Below are 26,747 nucleotides of genomic sequence, written 5' to 3'. Positions count from 1 at the left end.
CCAATATTCTGTGATGATCTACATGGGAAAAGAATCCGAAAGGGAAAGGATGTGTGTATATGTAAAACTGAATCACTGTGTTGTATAGAAGAAATTATCACAACATTGTAAATCAACTATACTTTGGTAAAAATTTAAAAAATGGAAAAAAAAAGAGATCATTAAATTAAAATGAGGCCATCAGGGTGGGTCTTAATCCAATCTGACTAGCACCCTTATAAAAGGTGTACATTAGTGTATACAGAGAGACATCATTGAGGTCTGCTCACAGAGGGAAGACCATGTGAGAACACAGTGAGAAGACAACTATCTGCAAGCACAGGAGAGCGACTCAAGAGAAACTAATTCATCTCGCACCTCAAGCTTAGGTACCTAGACTCCAGAATTTTGCGAAAAAAATTGATGTGGTTTATGCCACTTGATCTGTGGTATTTTGTTATGGCAGCCTTAGCAAACTAATACAGTGGCAACTTCTGCCTTAGGTCATAAAAGGCTCTTGTCACTGCCCCCTCCCCCAAATATCAAGTAATAAGGCAACACTTTGTTCGTTTGTTTGTTTGTTTAGGACCGCACCTGTGGCATAGGGAGGTTCCCAGGCTAGAGGTCGAATCAGAGCTGTGGCCTCTGGCCTACATCACAGCCACAGCAATGACAGATCTGAGCCACATCTGTGACCTACATCACAGCTCATGGCAACGCTAGATCCTTAACCCACTGAGCTAGGCCAGGGACCGAACCTACATCCTCATGGATGCTACTCAGATGCATTTCCACTGAGCCATGATGGGAACTCCCACAACCCATTTTAGATATGAGATCTTATAAGCCTCAGAAACAATTCTCTAGAAGCTTCTGCCATTAGAATCTAGTAGTGATTCTATCTATTGACAACTATAGCTATCTAGCAAACTACGATTCTTCAAAAGAGAAAGTTCTCCCTTAAAAGAAGGAAAGACTTGTAAGAACTAGGCAAAAATTTTCAAAATTCCAAAAACTCAAACTTAAGGCAAGACATAGAATCGATAAAGACCAACATAAGCTGTTCAGGTGACCTCTCGGGAGGCTGAGACATGCCACTGGACCATAAGCTACCTGGAGAAGGAAAGTGGCTCTTGATCCTCTCTCTAGCTAGGGCTGTACCCTATACACACAGAAGAAGCAGGCAGCACATGCCTGCTGAAATAAACTCATGTCTGCAGAACTTCTTGTGGATATGTTTTATGGAGCTTTCAAAAACATTCTCAAGTGATGTATGACAAGTTTCCCTCAGGATTTGAAGAGTATACCAAACTAAGCAAGTTCTCTCTCCACACCCCTGGCAAGGACAGCATCCTGTTCCTGTATATCTCCTGTAACATACACTTAGACTCTTGTCACTCATCATCAGATGATAAATGATAAAATAGCATTACCTCTGAAGATATGAGACCCTTTTAGGCTTGGGAGCCACTGAGTTAAATTAGTTTCATCAGGATTATAGTGCTTACTGAACCCCTTTCACCAAATGCTTTCTGTCTCATGCATATGGTTTTAATATGGTTTTAACCAATTGCAAGGTTATTTATAAGTTTGCAACTCCCAAGTAGAGTTATAAAGTGTTCAGACTTAAGCAAATCCAGTTGTGTGGCAGCCCATCTTCTACTTATATGTGGTTTCCAACTTTTTATTTCTATACAGAGACATGATGCATATTTGTTTCTGAATATCCTCTGATTAACTATTTGTTTCAGTAACAAGTTCACAAAAAGTTCTGTTGAAAATTATACAAAGTCCTATTTAAATTGAACACATGATTTAAAAACTGGAGAAATTTCATCTCCACTTAAACCACCAGCACTTTTATTATTCTAACATTTATCATATGAACAAAGTATATCACAATAAAATTAATGACCAACCAAGCAAATATATTTGTCCAAAAAATTATCTTGGGAATTCCATTTGTTCAAATTTATGTGCTTGATTTCAGGTCCCTACTTAATTTGCAATGTGTACTTTTTAATATTGTTGTGAAACACAGGTGCAATTTATTCAAATTAAAGACATCAAAGTTATATGCACCAAGAATGAATAGTTTCTTCAAAAATATACCTTCCGTTTCAATTTTAGTTCTCAAACAATAAATTAGAAGATTTTTTTCTCAGAAAATTGAACACGAACCAAAAAATGGGGAAAATGTATTGCCACCATGTATTTGTTTCAATTTATGAGATATATAAATGTATCACATCTCTTAGATTTTCCTGTAATTTATGAAATACGTGTGCTTCAAAAATGACATATATCTTGGAGTTCCTGCTATGGCACAACAGGATAGGTGGCATCTCTGCAGTGCTAGGATGCAGGATCGATCCCAGGTTGGCACAGTGGGTTAAGATTGTCTCAGCTGTGGCATAGGCCATGACTGCAGCTCAAATCTGATCCCTGGCCCAGGAATTCCATGTGCCATGAGGAGGCAAAAGAAAAAAAAAAATAGCATATCTTAAAAAGAAAAATAGGCAACTTTAGTGCTGGAAGGAAATGTAAAAGCCTCTTCATTCAAAGGCACAGAGACCAAGAAGGCTAGGATGCTTACCCCAAATCCTGCAGCTGACCAGTAACAGATCCAGAATGCCCCTTTAGCCTCATCCCACTTAGGCTACCGACTCTCAGTCTCCCACTCCTTCCAGTGAACTATGCTGCATCACATGTGCTCTTTACATACTATGCTATTTCCTGACTACTTCACCTGTTAAATGAGGGAGCTGAACCAACTTTTCTTTATGGTTTCTTACAGCTCTGAAATCTATGATCTTCAACTTTTTTTTTTTTTTTTTTTTTTACCACTAGACCTACATTGTAGCACACATTAGTAAAATCAATTTGCCATGTCATAAAAACATTTTTGAGCAATTACTCATATTCTCAAGGAAATCACTCAAAAATAATCCATTTGTCAAACTAGCCTACCAAACCATGGTCACACTTAGCTAGAAAGTATTTATTTGCTATTTCTGAAATTCCATCTGCACCTAGGTAAAAGTGATGGAAAGGAAGGGACATAAGGAAAGAGGCAAGCAAAATCAAGGGAAAACATTTTAATCTAAATGTGGCACACATATATCCCTAGCTTGATAGTCATCATGACGGCATTAGCACAAAATACACCCATTTTTGTCTGAATGCAAAGTAACAAATACAAAGATTGCTAGTAAGAAGAAGGCCTCTCTTCAGAAAAAACTAACTCCCTAATGTCAAGATTTTGCATATTCTATTGTTATCCTCCTCTAGGAAATAAGAAGTACTAATAAAGTTACGTGAAGTCCACAAATGGCTTTTCAAATAAAGAATAGAAATAAAAATAACCCAAGATTATGTCTGCTTATTTTTGAAAAAAGCTTTCTTTAAGTAAAATGAAAATTCAGAAACCTATGTTTCATTTCATGAAAATTAAAATATTTTAAAATTGGAATTGAAAAAAATGAGTTTAAAGGAAGAAGAAAATATTTAGAACCCTATTCAAAACAGTACTCCAACACAGCAACATTACAAAGGACAAAAGATAGTGTCCAACTGTGGCGATATGTGTTAATTGTATGGTTTTCCAAAGATGTGGGAGAACTGATATCAATTACAGTATAATTACCATTACTTCCAACAGAGTTAACATGTAGTTACCACAAAATAACATACAATTAACTGGTGTCACATTGCACACCAGGCTAAATAAGATACAAATTAAAAATTCCCAAATGTAGCCATAATACTCTATCACTCAAAAAAAAATAAAATAAAACAACTTTTCTCTGATAATGGCACAGCATTTTTCTTTAGGAATTGGTGTAGACATTTCAAAGAAGAAGAAACCAAGACATGTAAGTTAGAAAGAGTCATTTTTAGGTATATCATCAAAAACTGCATAGGGAGAGAGAGGTAGCAACCAACCTAAAGCTCATGTAAATGAAATTAGAAATTTCCTCATGTTTCCTTAAGTTCCTGAAAATTAGAGACTTATATTTTAAAACCAAGGTCAAGAACGCTCTAAGTTTTTATTGATGTCTATTTTTTTTTTTAAGTTATTTATCCAACGCCAGACTGGAGCCTGCTTTTTGCAGGGCTAGGGAGGGACAGAGAACTGTCTGAGGTTCAGTCTACGAAGGGAGCACACACAGAATCTCCAATTACTTGCTATGTGAAGTGGTAAATCATATCTCCTATCATGTCTCTTATCAGGAGGTGAACTGAAGGAACAAAGAATGCTACAGTTCAGTCTGAAGAAGGAGAATTCCTCCCTGGAATGTCTCAAGTCAGCAACAATAACACAGGATGCCTCCACACGCTGCATTTAAGAGGGGCACGTGTAGGAACATGTACATGCCAAATGCTCTAGGTTTAATTAGAAGAGAACTGAAAATGGCAGGGTGCGATGCTGTGAAGTTGATGAGAGGACAAAGGAAAGTAGCTGTATTGAAAATACAGCTAGAGCGTATCTGCTATATCCGTTTCAAACATCTGGGCTTCCAATTATTTATTGAACTCATGTGTAAGAGTTATTTGGGAATACTGCAAACCGTTATAGAACAGGAACACGTGAACTGCTTTGTAAAATACTTGCAGGATCGAACCCTTGCAAAAGTCTTCAACAAATGGGTGAAACCTGCTATGAGAGTATTGTCTTTTAGTGAATGTGTAAAAACCATGAAGAGCTTAATGCGCTAAGGATAAATTTTGTAAACAGCATGCTATTAATATATCAGACAATATTTTATGAGAAACTTAGGTTTTGCTTATTTTTGAAAAGTTAGTGAATTTCTTATAGCTGACTTTTTTTTTTTTGTATTTCAATGCTTATTTGAGATTAAACGAGGCCAGACACATTTGCAAAAAAAAAAAAAAAAAACTGCACCTCTTGTTTGAAGATTACATAAGCATATGCGTAGATCCATGAAGCTTTCAGGGCAGTTTGTCCACTGTGTTGTCAATATTTTTCCTTCTTCTCTGAATGCGGAGCTCAGAAATAGACCATTATTCTTGTACCCAGTTCCATGTTTTACTCTATTAAATTCATGACCCTTTTGTTAGACTCCAAGGGAGACCAAACTGGTTAGAAAGGATGACAACAGAACAATGACAAGTACGTCATTATGCCATGTTATCTCCTCTTGTTCCCACATCACTGCTGAATTCCTCTGATTATTGCAGCCTCAAAAAAATGTGCTGATCACCCTTGTGTGTTAGGCGACACTGCCAACCCTGAGGAGCTAATATCCCATATAGAGCACATTATGCATGGGATGTAAATGAGGTATGTGCTCTCCACATATAGGCTGTTTGTCATCAGAGAACCTGCAGACAGGGAGGATGGGTGCTGGGGTTTATTATTCCTTCCACTGTGTCCACAAACAACAACAACAACAACAACATTTAATTAAAAAAATTAGCTGCTCTTCACAGCTGACCTTAATTGATACAAACTTAAAAGATTTCCATTTAAAGTATATTTTGGGTAGTGCTTTTCATTTGTTTTTATCGTTTTAGAGGGAAAAAATATGATTGCCATCTCCACAGTCAGAAATTAGACACTGAAATACAGTGTATTACAGATCATAATAGTGAGGGTAAAAACTGCGTGAACTTTATTTCTCAAAAACTCAGAACCAATCTTTCTGTTGGAGCAACAATTTAAATATTAAGATAATAATAGCATTGGAGCTGAATTTATGATTTAGTTAATAAATTAGAACTCAGTCTTGGAGTTCCCGTTGTGGCGCAGGGGAAACGAATCCGACTAAGAAGCGTGAGGTTGCGGGTTCCATCCCTGGCCTTGCTCAGTGGGTTAACGATCTGGTGTTGCCATGAGCTGTGGTGTAGCTCCCAGACCTGGCTTGGATCCCGAGTTGCTGTGGCTGTGGTGGAGGCCGGCAGCTATAGCTCTGATTTGACCCTTAGTCTGGGAACCTCCATACACCGCAGGTGCAGCCCTAAAAAGCAAGGGGAAAAAAAAAAAAAGAAGAAGAACTCAGTCTTATAATCCAAATTTGGGAATTAAATAGTAAGATATTTTAAAATTTGGAATCTAATTTCCTGGTCCAAATGCAAGAGCTTGAATGTAATTAAACAGTCTTTCAGGCAGAATGAGGAATGGTGCTTCGACCCCAGTTATATTTTTTTAAATGAAGTGAAAGTGACACCATTCAGGGCTCTCTTACTGGGCCATCAACAAACAAGCACACATTTATTCCTAATGCTGGGGTAGTTGCTCTCCTTATTCCTCTCTAACACCTGCTTAGACAAGGACAAACCTGGAAAAGTAACCAGAGTAGCATTGGTTCCTACAAGGCAGAGATTGTTTACTCAACCCCAAAGACTGTCTACTACAATGGATTCGCACAGTCTCAAGGGAAAAAAAAAATAAAAAAATAAAACAAAAAACAGCTATTCATAGAACAAATAACTTCCCATGTGAACATTATCTTTAGCAGAATTTTTAAATCTCTGTAGAATTTTTTTTTTTTTTTTTTGGTCTTTTTGCCTTTTCTAGGGCAACTCCTGCGGCATATGGAGGTTCCCAGGCTAGGGTCTAATCAGAGCTGTAGCCACTGGCCTACGCCACAGCCACAGCAACTCGGGATCCGAGCCGAGTCCACAACCTACACCACAGGTCACAGCAACGCCGGATCCTTAACCCGCTGAGCAAGGCCAGGGATCGAACCCACAACCTCATGGTTTCTAGTCGGATTCGTTAACCACTGTGCCATGACGGGAACTCCTCCGTGGAATTTTTAATGGCATTTTCAGACCAATTAATGGCAAGAAGACGATGAGTATAATAACAATTATACAAGTTACAAAGTTTTAAGATTATAGCTAACTCCACTGCATGTATTTGACACCAAGGCGAGCACAACCTAAAAAAAGACTAAATTTTCTTTTCACTGATTAAGTAAAATATATTCACCTTTAGAATTAAAATTCTAGTTTTTCATAGCTGAAGTGACCAAAAGAATAGCAGGGAAAAAAAATTGCTGATAGGGCTATCCAGCCTTCTTGCCAGCATTAGGACTCGTATATTAGATTTTGTAATTTATATAAGGCTTCAGATGGTGGACTATATTCTCTTTTTGGTAACAGTATATGAAGTGCCAGATTATTGGATTGCTCAGACCAAATAAACAAGTCTTAGATATAATCTATTTCGGTACTGTTTGGTTTGAAATATTAGTTTTCCCTTGAAGATCAGCTAATAGATTTATAGCACTCATCCTTTGTACTTTGTTTTAAAATTTATTTTCCATTGTTTTAAATAACATACAAGTTACCTTTTAAAATTATATGTTTACAGAAATGATTCTGGAAAACCAGTTTGTACAAAGCCAGGTGGAATTCATTAAGTCATGCAATGTCACCATCAGGCTATATTGTGCTGGTCAGTAAACCCATCTACATTTAGCCAATTCTTATTCTTCAGCTAATTCTTTCAGAAAAAAATAAATGCTTCCCATAAACTCCAGAGATCTTTGGTACAACAGACCTGATTTACTTCAAATAGACTTCATTTCCTTTCTACATCCTCTCCTTCCCACCACCACCCACAAAGATGGTAAACAAAAATTTGTTTTATTTATGGAATAGAAGTGATGACATACTACTTATTTATGCTATTGGCCTAAGGCAACTTTGAGTCCAACCCACTTCAACAAAACAGGAGGCAGAAGGCACACAGCTTAAAATTTTTCAAAGTGGAAATCGCTGACTCAGTTACCCTGCTCCTCACACAATAATTATGGCCCATACTCAGCCTTGGTGGCCACCGGGATCTTATAAATTATAAAGTCGTTTTACGCACTTATTTCATTTGTAAGGCATGATCATCCTAATTTTACAGAGTGTACGTTAGAGACTTCCTGGAGATTGCACAGATAATGAGAGTCAGAGGCAGGCCTAAAAGACTGGTCTTCAGATTTAAAACCCAACTTGAATGCCTTCTACTCTTTGGCATAGCTTAACTTCTGAGACTTGAACCAGTTTCAGGTACTGGTCAAGAAATCAGGAAGATCAGGATCCAAGCTAGCTTCTAAAGCCTTGTAAGTTGTAATTATATCATGAATTTAACATTCTGGAGTTATTCAGGTCTAAGACTTGCCATTTTAATAAATAAAATCAGCATTAGATTCTGAAAAAATTTGTACTGGTTGTCTCTCAGTCCGCTTAGGCTAGACTAGCTCCTTCATATATGGTCAATTCTTAGGCAGAGTTTTAGAGGCCCTATCATTGGAGATGCATGCTCAGGAACTTTTTTTTTTTTGTCTTTTGCTATTTCTTTGGGCTGCTCCCGCGGCATATGGAGGTTCCCAGGCTAGGGGTCGAATCGGAGCCATAGCCCCTGGCCTACACCAGAGCCACAGCAACACGGGATCCGAGACTCGTCTGTGACCTCCACCACAGTTCACAGCAACGCTGGATCGTCAATCCACTGAGCAAGGGCAGGGACCGAACCCGCAACCTCATGGTTCCTAGTCGGATTTGTTAACCACTGCGCCACGACGGGAACTCCCAGAAACTCTTATTACAAAGGCGTAGGTTAGAGAGATTCAGGTATTATACACCAGAGCCCTGACAGCAAGGAACGCAGAGACAGCAGCTGCTCTGTAGCTCTAAAGAGCATGGAGACCGCCCCCTAACTGCAGTAGGCCATAAGACTGCAGTAAGAGTGGGAGGTGACACATGGAAGAGGGAGGGAATGAGGAAGGAAAGGCAGGAAGGAAAGCAAGGAGAAAGAAAAGGGAGTGAATCAGGCAGTGGAGAGACATGGGGAGGCAGGGTAAGAAGGAGGCGAGGGCAAGAAAGAGGAAAGGACAGGAATACATTCTCATACGTAGAAGGAGGCAGAAGCAGAGAAGTACAGACTGTGGGAAACTGATCAACAATCTCCAAAAGAGAAGACAGAGAGAAAGCAGCAGTGAGGCAGAGACAGATAAAAGAAGACTTCAAAGTTCTTCTGGCTATGGTCTAGGAAGAAGCAACTCTCCTACAATGTGAATGTCCTCTGTCTGAGGAAGGCCAGACCCTCCACAAAAGCGCTGACAGGCTCAGATGAAAATACATTTTTATCCCCATGAGAGTAACTACTTTCTTCCAAAGTCTGGTCTCTAGCCACAAGCAAGTAATCAATGAATAAGGACTGAGCATTCTAGGCTCAGGGTTAGGGAGATAATGAAGAGGAAGGCATGGGCTCTTTCTTCAAGTTACTAATAAAAGTAACCTAACAGTGTGGTGCGGTGGGAAGGAGAGAACTTATATGGAGAAGAGCTGGTCTTTAAACCTAGAGTGACCTTCAGGATGCTCAGTGGTTTTTGTTTTTCAATCTATAATGGAGGATGACAATAATCTCTATCTTATAAATGAGAATTTTTATATGAAAGTATTGATCATCTATAAATGGTTATAAATTAATGTGAATTACTTCAAATTTCAATTTGGATTTACAATCTTACACCACCCGGAGGTTTCTCCCACTGAGAAGACAATCACTAGCGATCACGCCAATGGTTTTACATAACAAATAGGTTGACTTTTTGCAAGCTTATTTTCGCAATGAAATATATTCAATTTACCTCAGCCACTATTAGCATCATTAGTATTTGCCCTCTACTCCACCCACCCCTTCTCTCTCTCTCTCTCTCATACATACAAACAACTCTGGGCTATATTTCTTAGCCAGGCATTCAAGGCTTCTGTCATCTGAACCCTGCCCCTTCTCCAAGTCAGAGCCCACTCTTCTCCTGAATGAACCGAACCATTCCTCAGCCATAATTCCCCATGTGAGGAGGCCCAGGCCCCATCCAGACTCATGCTAAGACCTGGCCAGCTGCTCATGCCTCTCTCCACACTCTACCCTTCCTGTCCTTTTTTTAAGTGTTTCAGGTCTCTCCACAGAACCGCTCTTCACACCTTAGTCATTGATTGGCAGGGTCTCTTTGATCTTCATGAGCTTAATTACCCTTGCAGCTCCTTTCATTCATTTGGCACTTGGACCCCACATTGTCAGGTTTCCTTTAATGTATCTGTCCTATCACCCAAATCAGCTTATATTTTCCTTTCAAGGCACAAAGGGACTAGTCAATATCTACCTGAATATCAAGCATCTTCCGTAAGCCCTACTCAGCTGATGGTGAGTACGTCTGACCTAATGTCCTGTTCTGTCATATGGTTGCAAATGACAATAAGGAGGCCAGGATAAGATCTGTCTCCATAGACCTTACTTCAGGTACAGTCTTTTATTTAATTTTTCCCACAATCTTATATGGTATATTCATCATTTCCACCCTCCAAGGGAGTATACAAAGGCACAGAAAAGTAACAGACACCAGGTGGCACAGTTAGTTATACATGTGGTTTTCGAAGTTAGATGATCACCAATTGGTTGGTGAAGCTGAGTTTTGGACCTGGATATGACTGATTTCAAAAAGCCTTGTTCTTCCTTCCATTACCAGTGTTCAGCCGAGACCTGGTAAAATCATTTTATGACAATCATGTTAATGGTCTAGAATAAGAAAGATTAAACTTGTTACCAACCTCCCTTATAGGAGGTGATGTTAAAATTGAAGAATTTGGAGTTCCCGTCGTGGCTCAGTGGTTAACAAATCCGACTAGGAACCATGAGGTTGGGGGTTCGATCCCTGGCCTTGCTCAGTGGGTTAAGGATCCGGCGTTGCCGTGAGCTGTGGTGTAGGTCGCAGATGCTCTGGCGTCAGCTGGCGGCTACAGCTCTGATTAGACCCCTAGCCTGGGAACCTCCATATGCCACAGGTGCGGCCCTGGAAGAAAGACAAAAAATAAATAAATAAAAATAAAAATAAATTTAAAAAATAAAAAAGTGAAGAATTATCTTCTTAAAAGAATAGAAAGGTCTTGATAAACCAATGTGATTTTTAATGAGTTCACAAAAATGTTTCTTTAGAAAAGATGCTTGTCTTCTGGTTCCCATTTACAGATGGAAAAATTGATATTAATATTTAAATATCAATATAGGGAGTTCCCGTCGTGGCTCAGTGGTTAACAAATCCGACTAGGAACCATGAGGTTGTGGGCTCGATCCCTGGCCTTGCTCAGCGGGTTAAGGATCAGGCATTGCCATGAGCTGTGGTGTAGGTCACAGATGCGGCTCAGATCCCACGTTGCTGTGGCTGTAGTGTAGGCTGGCAGCTACAGCTCCGATTAGACCCCTAGTCTGGGAACCTCCATATGTTGCGGGTGCGGCCCTTAAAAGACAAAAGACAAAAAAAATTAAAATAAATATAGACAAAAGACTCCAAATTTATGGTTTCTCTTTTCGTAAAATTTATGTGGATCCTCAGTATGGAAGAAGACAAGGTTAGAATGATCTTCTTCACTGAAAACTACAGGGGACTCTTGCAGCCTAGAGAGTATAGGGAACTAAAGCTATTGGCACTGAATCCATTGTACAAGACACCCTTTGTGTTATTTCAGAGCCCAGTGTAAGTGAAATCATTTATAAAAAGATATAAAGGGCAAATCAGGGTTGCACCAAAAATACAAGCAAGCATTTCCATCCATAGTGGGAAGACAGCACTTTGGGAAATTCTAATCTTAGTTGCAAATGTCAAAGATTGCAAACTGGATCTGAGCTAAAAGCGAACTTCTGCCAGAGTGCGCCCAATGGCACATTTTGACAACCAGATTAAGACAATGTTGAGAGGGAAACAGTGATGGAAAGGATGCATAAAGTGAGCAGAGTTTTCATATATATTCCCCCTACCTAGCCCTATACCTACAAGCTAAAAATTAATTATATCAATACCTAACTCCATAAAGAGAGTAAAACACATTTGCAGAGACTTGCACAAGTAGACACACATACACTGATATACAAACACATACACACCAAAGTTAACAAAGACATATTAACACAGAGATTCAGAGAAACACACAGACACACAAACATACTTGTAGACGAACTCAGACAGACAGACGCACATTTAGACAGACACACATATACAATGAGATACTGATAAATATACAGACACACACAGGAATGCACATAGACAGACACACAGCAGATTGCCACTCCCACAGATATAGACAGACTCAAGGACAGACATACATGCACACACACACACACACACACAGACACACACACACACACACACACACACACACACACAGATAGCAGGCACACACAGAGACAGCCAGACTCAAAGACAGAAAGTTATGTACAAGGAGTAGAGACTCACACAAATAATCAGAGTCCAGATTTACACTATAATGAGAAAGACAAACGTGAGCACTCATAGAGATGCACACATATTTGGCACAGTTGTGCACACACACTCACATACAACCACAGATAATGGTCTTGGAGCTTGTGTTTAGGACTCACCAGAACTTGTGGGCAGAAGATGGTATGGGGGGGAACATCAAAATCTCTCTGCTATTGTGGAAAGAATGTGAAATCTGAAAACAGGGACTTTAAGGAGGCTCAACCTCTGACACTATGTAAGTAAGGATTTGAGCTCTGAACCTCATCCTCACCTGTAAAAGGGGACTGACAAAAATTCTACCTCTAATGATAAATGTTGGGACTAAGTGTGTTAATAAGGGTGAAAAAAATGCTCTTCAAACAATTAAAAAGACTGACTTCTAGTGGTAGTTATTATTATCATGTTCCTAAAACTGCAACCAGCAAAGAAAGTAAAGATATTATCTATTCCATTGCTACTAAGGCTTAAGCAAGTCTTCAAAATCTTTGAATTAAAGGAACTAAACTTCCACATAAAATATAAACACAGAAAGTTCTGTTCCTGGCATCAATTTAAATCAGCTAATATTATGACTGCCTACTATGTGCCACACATGTCTGGTAAATGAAATGTTCCATTTAACCAAACCTTCTGGTTCGTTGAGTTACCAGACATAATTTAATGTCACAGTTAGTACCACTATTGGCAAGGATTATAATGTAACAATATAAGCAGCACTAAGACTGAATTTAGCATTTTGTGATCTTATGATGCTTCAGAGTCACCATCATAAACATCTAAGGAGTAAGTCTTCCCCTAGGACCTGGAAAGCACATGGGATAGAGTGCCAGGGACACAGGGTCTGGACCCCACTTCACTTGTGCCTTGTTGCATTTAGGCAAATCACTTCACTTCTCTCTGCTGCAGTTTCCTCATCGATAAAATGCAGGGCTACACTAAATGATTTCTAAGGGCATCTTCAGCTCTAATTCAATTATCTAGTAGTGGGATATACTGAAGAAGTGTTGGCTAAAGGTGGTTCTGTTTAAAGAATGCGAATATACTAGTTTTACTGTATTTCTATAAAAATGAAAAATTTATGACTTCATATCTTTGAGGGGAAAAGATTTCTCATCCTTGGACCAGAGACAAGATGGTCGACTTCTTGTGATGATGAATATTATGTAAAAGTAGATATAGATTAAGGGATCTTTGCAGGGTCCCCAGAAATCCAAGGACAGAGCAGACATTAGATCCTTAATTCCCAGGGCAAAGGTGCTTAAGGAAAGCCTTCACAATATAAGAAGCCAACATCTGTGAAACAGGAAGCCCTAGTCTGGAGAAAGTTCACATGGCTTTAAGCAGGGCACCTCCCTGGAAATCCTTGTGGCTCCAGTTCCCCAAAGGCAAGCAGATAATAAGGTAACACAACGTGTTTTCAAGTGATAGCTTATGTCTCTCTCAGGAATCTAAAAACAAGAATCTAGACAGATTCTTTGTTACACTAAGGAGGCAGTTTGTATTGTCTCATAGAGCTTTTGAAAACTTAGGAAAATAGTTTAGAATCTACTTAGCTTTTCTAAGGCTGAATTTTAAACTGAACCTAACTTTAAATGTTGAAGTTTTACTAGGTTTTTTAAAATGTGATTTGTATTTTTTTTTTTTTTCTTTTTAGGGTCTCACCTGCAGCATATGGAAATTCACTGGCCAGGGGTTGAATTGGAGCTGTAGCCACTGGCCTACGCCACAGCCACAGCAATGCAGGATCCAAGCCGCGTCTAATACCTACACCACAGCCCAGAGCAAAACAGATCCTTAATCCATTGAGGGAAGCCAGGATTGAATCTGCACTCTCATAGATATTAGCTGGGTTCATTACCGATGAGCCACAAGGGGAATTCTGATTTGTCTTTTAAATGGTCTATTAAGACTTACCTTTAAAAACCTCTCTGCAATCAGCTGACTTGAAACTCAGTATTTTGTTCCAACTGAGAATCACAGCTATATATATTTTTCTTTAATGTGCATTTTTAAAAATAACTGAAAAACTTCTGACAACATGTGTTTTGAGTTTTATGCAACTCAGATATTTTTAAATTGTTTAGTACATTGAATGGATCCTAAAGGCTCTCTAGGTAGAACTGATCTACTCTGGAGTTTGCTAATTCTTCAGTCATATTTTATAAATTTTCTTATATGGGATGATGCACTTGATGTTAAATTTGTAATATATCCTCCCTTTGCTTATTGGTTGTCTTTCCACAGGAAAAGTCCTGCGAGGACAAGCTCTAAGTTCAGGACGGTAGGAATGCAAAAGAATCTAAGGCAGATTTATGTAAACTTCAAATGAAACTCTACCTACAGAAATGCTCTCAGAAATCCTATAAAAGAGAAGGGAATGAATTTTTTAAAGGCACGGTCCTAGGTACTGGGCTTGCAGACTTTGATTAATTCTCCAACAACCAAAGAAACTATTATTATCACATTCAAGAACACGGAGGCTCAGAGAGGCTATAGAGCTAGTGAGCAATAGAATCAGAGTCTAAAGTCCAGCTCAGTCTGCTCTGAAACACATGTTCTTTTCACTTTTCCATATTTCTCTAAAAGCCTCTTCATCCTTTCTTTAAACTGCCATGACAGTCTTCTTAAAACGTAGTTCAGATTAAATGTCCCCCATTCACAAACACTTTTAATGGCTCACAATTATCTATAATGATAAACCTAAACTAGCCAAGGCAATGGTCTGTTTTAACCTTCCTCTCTCTCAGTTATATGTCAGGCACTGGATGGGGTCTGGTACATGGATTATTTTATTGAATCTTCATAACAACCCCTTCTGCTTAGAAACTATGAATATCTTAATCTCATATGTGGAGAACTGGGGCAGTTTCAAATCTTTTGCTCTTATTCACAACCTTAATTAAATAGATGGGGAAGCTGGAAAGGAAGGGAAGATGGTCAGAAGAGAGGAGGAGAGAGAGAGAGGAGAGAGAAAGGGAAAGAGAGAGGAAGAAAGGAAATATTTATTAAATGCCTAAAATGTATATAAGGTGTTTACTAGGAGGTTGAATGTTACATCAATTAATTCTCAGATCCTAACATTTTACAGTGAGGAAAGTGAGGCTCTGAGACACACTGACTTAGTAAGCCAGGACTGAGCCCTGGTTATCTTTACACTACGTAAGTCCAATACTGTGCTGTGCATATAGTAAGTATATAATTAAAATGGAATGGAATTGAAAAAAAAAAGTGTGTTCATAGAATAAAGAAAGCAGTGTCAGTCATAGTATTCAAAGGAAGGCAAAGAAAACTAGGTAAAAATGGATGGATCTAAAAGATACATGACAAGTTCTGTTAAGAAGCAGCCTCCAAAGTTATTGTAGTTCCCAAATTGAGTATCGTAGGAACATTCTTGAGCATGTCTCAAGTTTTTATGAGGACCCATAGGAGAAAACCCATATTTCTCCTGAGAAACTGTTTACTTAAATAGAAACTGTTTTACTTAATGCTGTGGATCTGGTAACCACAAGATGGTGAGCTTCTTGCTTGGTTACCAAGAAGCTCACCATCAAGTCTGAGGTCTAGATCTAGCAATTATGCAAATATGTATGACAAGAATTTTTGTGCACTTACCTTTCTCCAGCTTTATCGTATTTACCCTATTTTCCTATCCTTAATCTATCTTTCTTTTCCTCTTTCATTTCCTCTTCTTTCCCTTGTTCGTTCCTTCCTTCCTTCCTTCCTTCTTTCTTTTTCTTTTTCCTTTCCCAGCTACCCCTGTAGCATATGGAAGTTCCCAGGTTAAGGGCTGAATCAGAGCTGCAGTTGCAATCGATGCCACAGCCATGGCAACACTGGACCTGAGCTGCATCTGTGACCTACACTGTAGCTTGCAGCAATGCCAGATCGTTAGCCCACTGAGCGAGGTCAGGGAGAGAACCTGCACCTTCACAGAGACCACCTTGGGTCTTTAACCCACTCAGACACAATGGGAACTTCTATTCTTAAATTTTCTTTCCCATTATTTCCTCTCTATTCAGAGTTTATCTGGTTCATTATAAGTATCACTGCAAAACACCCCAAATTGTTTTTGTAAAGGTAAGTTATTAATATAAGTAATATAATTGTATTAACTTTTTGTTCTTTAATTCAAATAGAGTAAAACAAAAAAATCATTTCTGTTTACAGTGTTTGATCAGTGAAGGCTAATTTGTAAAGGTAAGAGGAATGCACTTCAAACACACACTATATGTTCAAATATTCCATGATCTGGAATAGCATGTATACAAAGTATCCTCCTGGCAATCTCAAAGATCTTTTTAGAGGGTCCACTAGACCAAAACTAGATTCAAAACAATACTAAGATATTATTTGCCTTTTTCATTCATACACTTTCATGAGTGTACAATGGAATTTCCCAGAGTTACATGGCTTTATAATGTAACAACAGACTGAATGCAGAAGCATAGATAAGAATCAAGATGTCTACTTTTTTTGTTCGTTTGGTTTTTTTTGTCCTTTTAGGGCTGCACCTACGGCATATGGAGGTTCCCAGGCTAGCGGTCTAATCGGAGCTACAGCTGCCAGCCTATGCCAGAGACACAGCAACTCCAGATCTGAGCTGCGTCTGCGACCTCCACCACAGCTCACAGCAACACGGTTTCCTTAACCCCTGAGCAAGGCCAGGGATCAAACTCACAACCTCATGGTTCCTAGTCGGATTTGTTTCCACTGCACCATGACGGGAACTCCAAGATGTCTACTATTAAGCCAGACATTAAAGAGATTTGTAAAAACCTAAAGTAAAGCCATTCTTCCTACAACTTTTTTATTTTGAAAAAATACTTAATCCTTAAAAATATTATTAACATTAATATCTAATGGGTGTATTATGATTTTAAAGGGACAAATATCATAATTTTTCAGTTTTAATATCATATATGATAAACAGGTATATATCAATGTTGTATATGATATATATATCAATGATATATATACATATCAATCATATATATATGTGTATGTGTATATATATACAAATAAAATTATAAAGGGGCTCTGAGCCCTTGATAATAGCTGATCTAGAAAGATTAAGAGATTAGATTTAGGAGAACTAAGGGTTAGAAAATACCAGCCATGGAGGGGAGGGATGGGCTGGAGGTTTGGGATGGAAATCCTATAAAACTGGGTTGTGATGATCATTGTACAACTATAAATACAATAAAATTCATTGAGTTAAAAGCCAAAAAAAAAGAAAAAAGAAAAAAAAGAATGTACCAGCCATAGTGGAAGGTTAGGCCTATAAAATTCTCATTATTAGTATATTTGCTCCATATACGCCCACACCAAAAACTCTTTATACAAGTTATTAAGTCAAAGTTTAACCCTTTCACTGGGAGATCCTTTAACTGGACATGGCCTTTTTATTTAAAACATCTGCTGTAAACAAAGCTAAAGTCTTATATTTGCTCCTCCCCTACCCCTATCCCTAGGAAGTACCTTGAACCTGGTAAACATAGATAAATTCTCATCATTCTTTCCATTTAACCTGCAGAGAAGAAAAGAGCCAAATAAGTTTGTTTTGTTTTTTTATGAATTGGGTCTTAAACTAGTAGCTAGGCAACCCATCAAGTAGCCCTGACAACAGAAATAAAAGGAACTTAATGATTATATTCAGCCAGGAGCCTATATACAGCATTGCTTAGCTGCCCGGTGTTACTGGTTCAAATATAAAATATAAAACTCACATTTTTGATCTGTGTATGTTGTTTTAGAAAAACACTTTTGCAAGTATAAACATAGTTATTCCTTTCAAAGAAACAGGCATAAAGCAAATATGTCTGGCTAGACTTCTTTAGTTCATGATTTTAGCATTCACTTCATTAAAATTGATGTTTGAAACTCAGATGTTTTAGATTTTAACTAAAATTGCCCTGTCAATCTCACAGAGATATGGGGAACAAATGAGACAACAGAGAGAGGGACCCTAATCTGCAAAATAAGGAGTGCATACCCATATCACTGAATTTGGAAAGATTCAAAAGAAATAACACATGTGATCATATTTTTGAAGCACAGAAGCACTAAAAAAAATCTTTCTTGTCAAGGTGTGAAAAGGACTACAGAAATTTTTTTTTTTAACTATTGCTCTGTTTTGCAAATGAGGGTGTTACAATTAGAATTTGTCCCCTTACTGTAAAATCTCTAATATGCCCACACCCCTCACAGTACAAGTTATTAATATCTTGGAAGCAATTTGACATAGAAAAAAGCACAACCAAACATGTTAGTCAACTTCTTCCAAAATCTGCCATCCTGATTAATCGATACCATGTACTCCTTTGGAAACAACAAAACCTCACTAGTCTGTATGCTTTACAAGAAACTCATTCATTCCAAACACACTTTGCTAAATAATTTGCTCACAATCCCCTTTCACCTATTGTTGCACGGCTATATTGATCTTCTGTCTGAACTCATCCTGTCAGGCAACAATGAACATCGGAGTCAACTGTATAAATAACAAGGCACAGTGGCAACTGACAGTGTGAAACAGAAGATGTCCAGCATGTTTTCCATTTCCAGTAAAAGGGGGCAGTATTACATCAGTGTAATACGGATGTCCTATTCTGATATTTTTTCAAAGTATGGATGAGGAGCAAGAATCTACACTTACAAAAAATGAACAATGGCTTTTTTGAATAAATAGGAACAAGTTTACAGTTTGCTTTAGTGACCAGATTATTATTTCCTCATGTATTTGGCTGAAAAAAAAATCATTTTTCAAGAGAAATGCATACAGTTACCAAGAATCAGGTTAAGCATTCTCACAAATCAGAGACCGAAATTTTGCTTTTTCTGGAAATATATTAAGCTATATATTAACTTCGTAGAGACAAAAGTTCCCTAGCAGAACATTATCATGTTGGCTATGAGCAGATTCCAGCAAGTAACTGGGGTAAACAAGTTACTCTAAGAATGAAAAATGCACAGCTTGATTTATTAAGAAGGTACCTGTTACCTACCAACTAACCTACTACTCTATCTAAAGACATTTTGGCTCCAAGGAGCAATAGGTTAATCCATTCACTGTTGAAGAGTATCAAAGAGTGAAAATCTAACAAAATTAACAACAGGTTTAACAACTTGTCTGAGGTCTTAAAGTGAGAAAGGACCTAATGTAAATGGACCTCATATAAACGGAGCATCTCTTGTGCCAGATAGGTGCTCTGTATGTTTTCCTTCAAAACAGTCCTTCAAGGAAAGGATCATTATGTCCATTCTATAGGTCTGTTCATTGAGACTCACAGAGCTTAAGTAACTTTCTTAAATAATACACAAAACAGCACAAGTTTCTTTCAAGAGTAATCCTAGAAAGTGAGGCACAGGATTAATCAACTCCCAAACCCTGCTCTTTCCAATATACCATCTTATTTCTATTACTGCTCCTGGTCTAGCCACTTCTTCTGTCCCTTTGTCTACACTAGCATCTTTCACTCTTCTGTTTTCTGACTGATATCTTTCCAGAGTCAAACCCAATGGACAGCACAGCAGGAAAGATGCCATACCCTGTCAGAAGGTGACAAGTATACAGGAAGTAGGGCGGGGGGAGGGGCAATGCTTTTCTGCTTCATTGTTTCTGTTTATTTTTACCCTTATTCCATCAAAGGTTTTAGATTGCAAATGTAAAAAGTACTTTTGTACATAATGAGCTTAAAGATCTCATGGAAAATTAGCACTAGAACTAGTACTGTTCTATAAACAGAAATACCATTGACTACCAATTAAGAAAGCTGAAATTTAATTCCTGTTCTGCCACAAAGCCACTAAGTGACCATGGGTAAGTCATTTTCTTTCTTTAGGTCTCAGTTTTCCTGTCTGTGAATTGAAGCTATTGGACTAGGTCAAATGTAATGTCCCCTCCAATTTTTTTTTTTTTTTTGTGTGTGTGTGTGTGTGTCTTTTTTTGCCTTTTTTAGAGCCGCTCCCGCAGCATATGGAGGTTCCTAGGCTAGGGGTCAAATCGGAGCTGTAGCCACCAGCCTATGCCAGAGCCACAGCAACTCGGGATCTGAGCCGCATCTGCAACCTACACCACAGCTCACGGCAACGCCAGATCCTTAACCCACTGAGCAAGGCCAGGGACCAAACCCACAACCTCATGGTTCCTAGTCAGATTCCTTAACCACTGCACCATGATGGGAACTCCCCCCTTCAATTCTTTTACTCTAGTGTTTTAATCCCACCAATACACTTCAGAGGCAGGCAGGATGTGACAACAGTGTCCATGGTAGCTCATTTTGACATCCAATGAGGTCAAGCGTTTTTACTAAGAGATTCTCAGAAGATGAAGGAAACAGCAGTTCAGGCCACAGGTACATAGATGTGTAATTGGCCTGTATATGAGCAACTCTGGTCAATAGGTAATCAATCTACTGGCTCCTCACAATTATTAAGACAACCAAAATAACCAGACACAAAGTTACATAAGCCTGTCAGGAAAGTGCTTTAACCAATCACCAAGTCAGCATTCAAGAATAGCAAGGAAGTAAAAAAGAGACAACACACACCTTAACACTAAGAAGGCCCACCTTGCTTTGCCTCTCTTCTAGCCAGATGCCCTGAGCGTAGTTCTAAGGACATTTAGAAGCAGCCTATTTAAATTTCTGCAAGGTATTGTCAAAACAACAAAGTCTGGTAAGCAATTAGCTTATAATATGATCTAATTACTCTGGTGGTATGGGAGACAGTTGGTGTTCTTGGTGTGGAAAGCTAAAACCCAGGCCAGTAACTCAAGACTTCTACTGGCAAGACACAATCTATGCACACAGCTATGTTGAAATGATGGAGCATAACAACTCCTAAGGCGCCGTTACAGTCTATTGTCCCTACAAACTATATATTTAACAGACCCTAAATATCCTGTGACACAGCCAACCAGAACAACTCCATTGGTGCCGTTCTGGCCAATCAAGTCAACAATGTTTCATTTTAAAGTGCCAAAATAGGGGTTTACCCAGTAAAGTGAAATACGCATGGGTAAACATGTATTGGACATATATGCCAGTCTGCATGTGTTATAAAGACACAAGCACCCCATGCCTGTGTAGCAGATGTTTTCCCTTGGTTATGATACACACAAAGCATGTGTTACACACACCTAATGTTCGTAAACATCACAAAAACAACTATACAGTGGACATCATGATGCACGGCTGGATCTCCCTACAGGACTGAAAGATACAGTTCCTTTAGCTGCAGGGAATGTTGTTGCTTGTCCTAAGCTGTTGGCCCTCTTTGGCACTGCCTCAACTAAAGAAGGTCATATAACCCAAGGTCATGTCCCTTCCCAGGGTGGCCCTCATCCAAGGACTGGTGGATATAAGTGTATAAAAGCTCACCCCTTCCGTCCAATTTGGGATAATTCTGATTGGCCATGGCAGTCTAGGTTGGCTAAAGCCTTGGTTGAGACTGCATCACAGTCCTGTCCCACTTTCATCCTTTACCTTCCACAGGAAGCAATCAGAAAGAACACTCCCCCATAAACCTGTTCACCAATCTCCATCTCAGAGTCTACCTCTCAGGGAACTCAAATCTGTGGCACACTTGTTTGTAAACAATGTCTAAATATGAGGGTGGAGAGGTATGCTTAAAAAATTACAAGGTGTCGGGGGAGTTCCCGTCGTGGCGCAGTGGTTAACGAATCCGACTAGGAACCATGAGGCTGCGGGTTCGGTCCCTGCCCTTGCTCAGTGGGTTAAGGATCCGGCGTTGCCGTGAGCTGTGGTGTAGGTTGCAGACGCGGCTCGGATCCCGCATTGCTGTGGCTCTGGCGTAGGCCAGTGGCTATAGCTCCGATTGGACCCCTGGCCTGGGAACCTCCATATGCCGAGGGAGCGGCCCAAGAAATAGCAAAAAGACAAAAAAAAAAAAATTATAAGGTGTTATGACAGAAACACTGTGAAAAATGATCTAAAACTGTATTATGGGTTACAGGAACAAATTCATAAATCTAATTTATGGAGCTTTACATTTAAGGAAACTGAGATAATTCCAAAATGGACAATTTTGAAGACAGTTAAACTGGATTTGTCCCAATCCACTGCACCAATCTTATTGCACATGATTATTATTTATCCTCTTTGATCTCAGAAGGAAATCTGATTCTTAGAAGACAAAGTTGTGTCTTCTGGAACTTCATAAAAATTAAGATGGATATTTTGATTATAAGAGAACCAAATCTACCATCATAGGAGTCCTTTAACATCATGTCTAATTTACTCTTTTGACTGCAATGAACCTACCAAAGAGAGATAGATACTAGGTCTAGAAACTAAACAAAGCCTTCACAACCACAAAAATATGTTCAAAACAGCCATTATTTGGGAGAGAGATTGCGTTAAGAAGAGCTTACGAACATAACATCCCTGAATATAGTGGACTTTTTCAGTGCCCCAAATTCAACCCCAATAAAGTCATCTACTGATACAACAACTCCCTTCAACTGGGAAACCAGGGCTCTTTGAGGTTCTGTAGAAACCATTCTTGTCACTTATCTCCATAGGCTCGGTTACATGCAGTGGAATATGTTTTAGGTTGCTTAGGCTTATTATTATTATGTTTCCAATCTTAACGTAATCTCTCTCCTGTGGCTCCCAAAACAAAATAAGGTATTCTTATTTCAGAGCCTCAGACTTCTTTCTTCCAAATGAATTAAGAAAAGTCAATGAGGAATACTTAATATTAACCTGCAGTATTTGAAGTTAATAGTGTCTGAAGCTTGAACTTCAATCGATGATATAAACTCAACAATACAGGGTCACAATGTCAGACAAACAGAGAGATTCACTGTTGGAAGCAAGGGATGTCCAGTGCCTATTTTCTACTAGGTTTAGTGCAAACCTATCGGGATGCTGCTATTCTAAGCCTGCTTAATGTGACAGAGAGCTTTCACTGAAAAGCAGAGTTGCTACAAAATGCTGAATGTATTTCTCATTTTTTCCCCAAAACTAAATGGTATAAACATATTCTATTTTAAATATTCTCTATGTTAATATTCCAAACAAAAATTTTAGATGCATTTTCAAAGAAATAGTTCATTCATAACATTAGTCAAAGGCAAATGACTTTTCATAATTTAACAATAAGTATGATTATTTAAAGAAAATAACTTGATTTTTGGTGGAATAAAATTTCTGAAATGTATTAATACTAAATATATTTAGCCCAATGATTTTCAATGAGGTGTAATTTTGTCCTCCCTCCCCCCAATAGGAAACATTTGCCAATGTCTGGAGATATTTTTGGCTGTCACAAAAGGAGGGTACTACTGGCATCTAATGAGTAGAGGCCAGGTTAGCTCCTTCATGACAAATAATTATCCAGCCAAAAATGTCAATAATGCTGAGGTTAAGAAACCCTGATCTAAACTAATAAATCCTAAGTTTTCATAGCTTTATTTATAAATGAGTTAGAAAAGAGTTTAACTATGTGAGTTGGTCACATAGTTGCCAACATTTGAAAAATATAACTCTGTTACCTTTTTCTGACCCATTATTTTGTGAGGATCTCAAATCTGTGACAAAATAGTGTATTAGTTCTACATATTCAAAGATTGCCAAGAGTTTAGTCTAAAAGGCATGGGAAACATAAGAAAGTGCCTACTCTGTACCAGAAGCTGTGCTAAGTATACTCACATATATGTTACTTCATTGTAGCCCAAATTATTACCCTCACATTATAGTTAAAAAAAATTGAGATTCAGAGAAGTTATTCAACACCAAATATCACACATGTGCTAAGTGACAACTCAGTGCCTCCTATATAAATATAAATATAAATATAAATATAAATATTTAAACTCATTAAGACTTTGTCATATATGCAGACAGCTTCTGAACCATTAATGGTGGTTAATGGGGTGAGGAGGGTAATAAGCTTTTGACCACATATCTGTCTGTACTATTAGAATTTTCAGTAATCATACATCACTTTTATTTGAAAACTAATACATTTTAAAAGACTCAATGAAACAAATCACTGATATCTTTCATATATTAATTTTAGAATTAACCCTTGACAAAAATTATGAAGTAGGAGATGGTCTCTAATGCCTGTATCCATTCTCTTGTTTTTAACCCAATTTCCCACTCAGTATTCCTAGGCTAAAACTTGTTTACCTACCCAGGACCCAAAAAAGTATCTTATAGTTATTCACATTATGATTACATGTTATTATTTTATGGTGCTCACTGAGCATAGGACAGTATCTTAGGTCGAAAGAATGACCTCTGTTTATGGCTAGTATCAGAGTGGAAGAAGGGGTTTGGGAGCAAGGCTTTTCTTGTCCTGTGATTCTGAAACCTTACTCTATAAACAACCATCTACTCAGGCAATTCTTCAAGAGCAGCTCTGCCTTGTGAGCCCACTGCCAAGGATGGAACACTTAATGGGGAAAGGGGCACTTAAGTGATTGACAGATCCAGTGACTGGTATGTGCATGGCAAGTCCCAAGTATATAAAAGTTTATGGCTTAACCGAAACTCAAAGACCCACCATTCCCACAGATAGCTTCTCTCCTACCTGATGCAAACGTTCCACTTAGAGGATCAATTGGTGGCAGAGGGGAGAGTCTGATAATGATGAATGTAACACACTATATATTCATACAGTCAATCTATCTATAGGGTCTTTGCAGATATAATCAAGTTAAAATAAGGTCACAATGGTTTAGGGTGGACCCTAAATCCAGTGACTGACATCCTTATACAAAGAGAGGGATTTGGAAACACAAGGACATACACAGATGGAAGACAGCCACGTGAAGAGGGAGACAGAAATAGGAGTGATGCAGATACAAGCCAAGGAATGGCATTTCATTCATCACATAATCAGGATTTTTCAACCAATGTAGGACAGTAACCTCTCAGATGGCCTGCCTATTTCCATTCTTAGCCTCCTACAGTCTGTTCTTGCACATTAGGCAGAATGATCTTTTTATTTATTTATTTTGTCTTTTTGCCATTTCTTGGGCCGCTCCCACGGCACATGGAGATTCCCAGGCCAGGGGTCTATAATCGAAGCTGTAGCCACTGGCCTAGGCCAGAGCCACAGCAACATTGGATCCAAGCCGTGTCTGCAACCTACACCACAGCTCATGGCAACACCAGATCGTTAACCCATTGAGCAAGGCCAGGGATCAAACCCGCAACTTCATGGTTCCTAGTCGGATTGGTTAACCACTGAGCCATGACGGGAACTCCCAGAATGATCTTTTTATAAATAAATCACATCACTTCAATGCCCCGGACAAAACCAGTCTAGGAATTCCTATCACACTCAAGGCGAAACACAAAGCCCTTCCAGGGCTTAAAGGTCTAAAATGTTTTGCTTCCGCCTATCCCTTCACTTCCTGTTCCACTGCTCTCCCTTCCCTCATGCAGCTCTTGCTGTGCTGGCCTCCTTGTTGCTGGTCCTGCACTCTAAGGGCCTCTAAGTTTATTGTTCCCACTGCCTGGATGCTCTTCACATGGCCTGCACAGAACTCTTTTCACATCTCTCTACTCAGTGCCACTTCCTTCGAGTTCCTGCTAGCCTATCTAAAAGAACAACCCCATAACTCCCTATTCCCTTAACTTGCTTCTTTTTTTCTTATGTCACTGACTCACCCCCTGATGTTACTGACATTACACTTAATTTATTGTATTTGTTTATTTTTTTCCTCATCTGCATTCCCCTATTAGAAATGTAAGCTCTGTGACAACAGAGATTTTTTTCTGATTTGTTCACTGTTGTATCTCCAGTGTCTAGAACAGTGTCTATTATAGAATAAGCACTTGATAACTTGTTGAATCAAAAGAAATAAATGAATTCATCTTGTGAGTTGCTTTGTTTTCTATTCTGCTCAGGTTGATAGGAAGCTTAATAATAAATTCAATGATGAGTCATGGTAACGTCTTAGCCTTCACCATGAGCATATATGCTTCTTCCCTTTTTAATAATATGATAGTCTATTTCATTCTTGTAACTTCACATATCCCCTTTAGTATATGATCTTTCTATATCTTTTGGAATGGGACAGAAAAACACCAAGAGGCAGGAAGGTTGGGTACCTGGTCATGTACCAGGGAGGCAACCCTCACTACGTTGGAAAGGGTCTATTTGTTAATCAGCAGAGATGCTTGAATGTGATACAATACAGCCCTCAAGCTAGAAGCCCAAATCTTTGACTGCAGGCTGATACTTGGGAGCCTGGAAAGAGCCAGATAAGGAGTCAGCGTGTCTAGGAGAGCCAGTGAAGGAGGGAAGCATGTTTTACCTTTTCATTCCTGCAGTTGTTCAGCCCCATGTTATTCATGGTGGACAGCTTCCCATCAACACCATGTGGCTGCTGCTGCTGTTGCTCCCGCTGGATTTGTTCTCGCATCTTCCGAGCCTCCTGAATAGCTTTCATCACTGTATCCTGATCCCCAAACAGGGCAGGGGAGTTGAGACTGGACAGGATATCTG

The 26,747-nt window shown here is 38.8% G+C and overlaps 1 protein-coding gene across 50 annotated transcripts in view; it reads right to left on the bottom strand.

Annotated features, from left to right (window-relative positions):
• Positions 1 to 26,747, bottom strand: part of SOX6 (SRY-box 6) — a 621,434-nt gene that overhangs the window by 53,743 nt on the left and 540,944 nt on the right. For all 50 annotated transcript variants that reach the window (XM_021085342.1, XM_021085322.1, XM_021085335.1 and 47 more), the window contains one exon: positions 26,557 to 26,744. In XM_021085342.1, the coding sequence (XP_020941001.1) occupies positions 26,557 to 26,744 (188 nt within the window). The remainder of the gene's footprint in view (positions 1 to 26,556; positions 26,745 to 26,747) is intronic.

The sequence above is a fragment of the Sus scrofa genome, chromosome 2 (genome assembly GCF_000003025.6).
Source record: "Sus scrofa isolate TJ Tabasco breed Duroc chromosome 2, Sscrofa11.1, whole genome shotgun sequence".
Lineage (NCBI taxonomy): Eukaryota > Metazoa > Chordata > Mammalia > Artiodactyla > Suidae > Sus > Sus scrofa.
The sequence above is the reverse complement of the archived record's forward strand: the minus strand, read 5'-3'. Positions and strand labels throughout refer to the sequence as shown.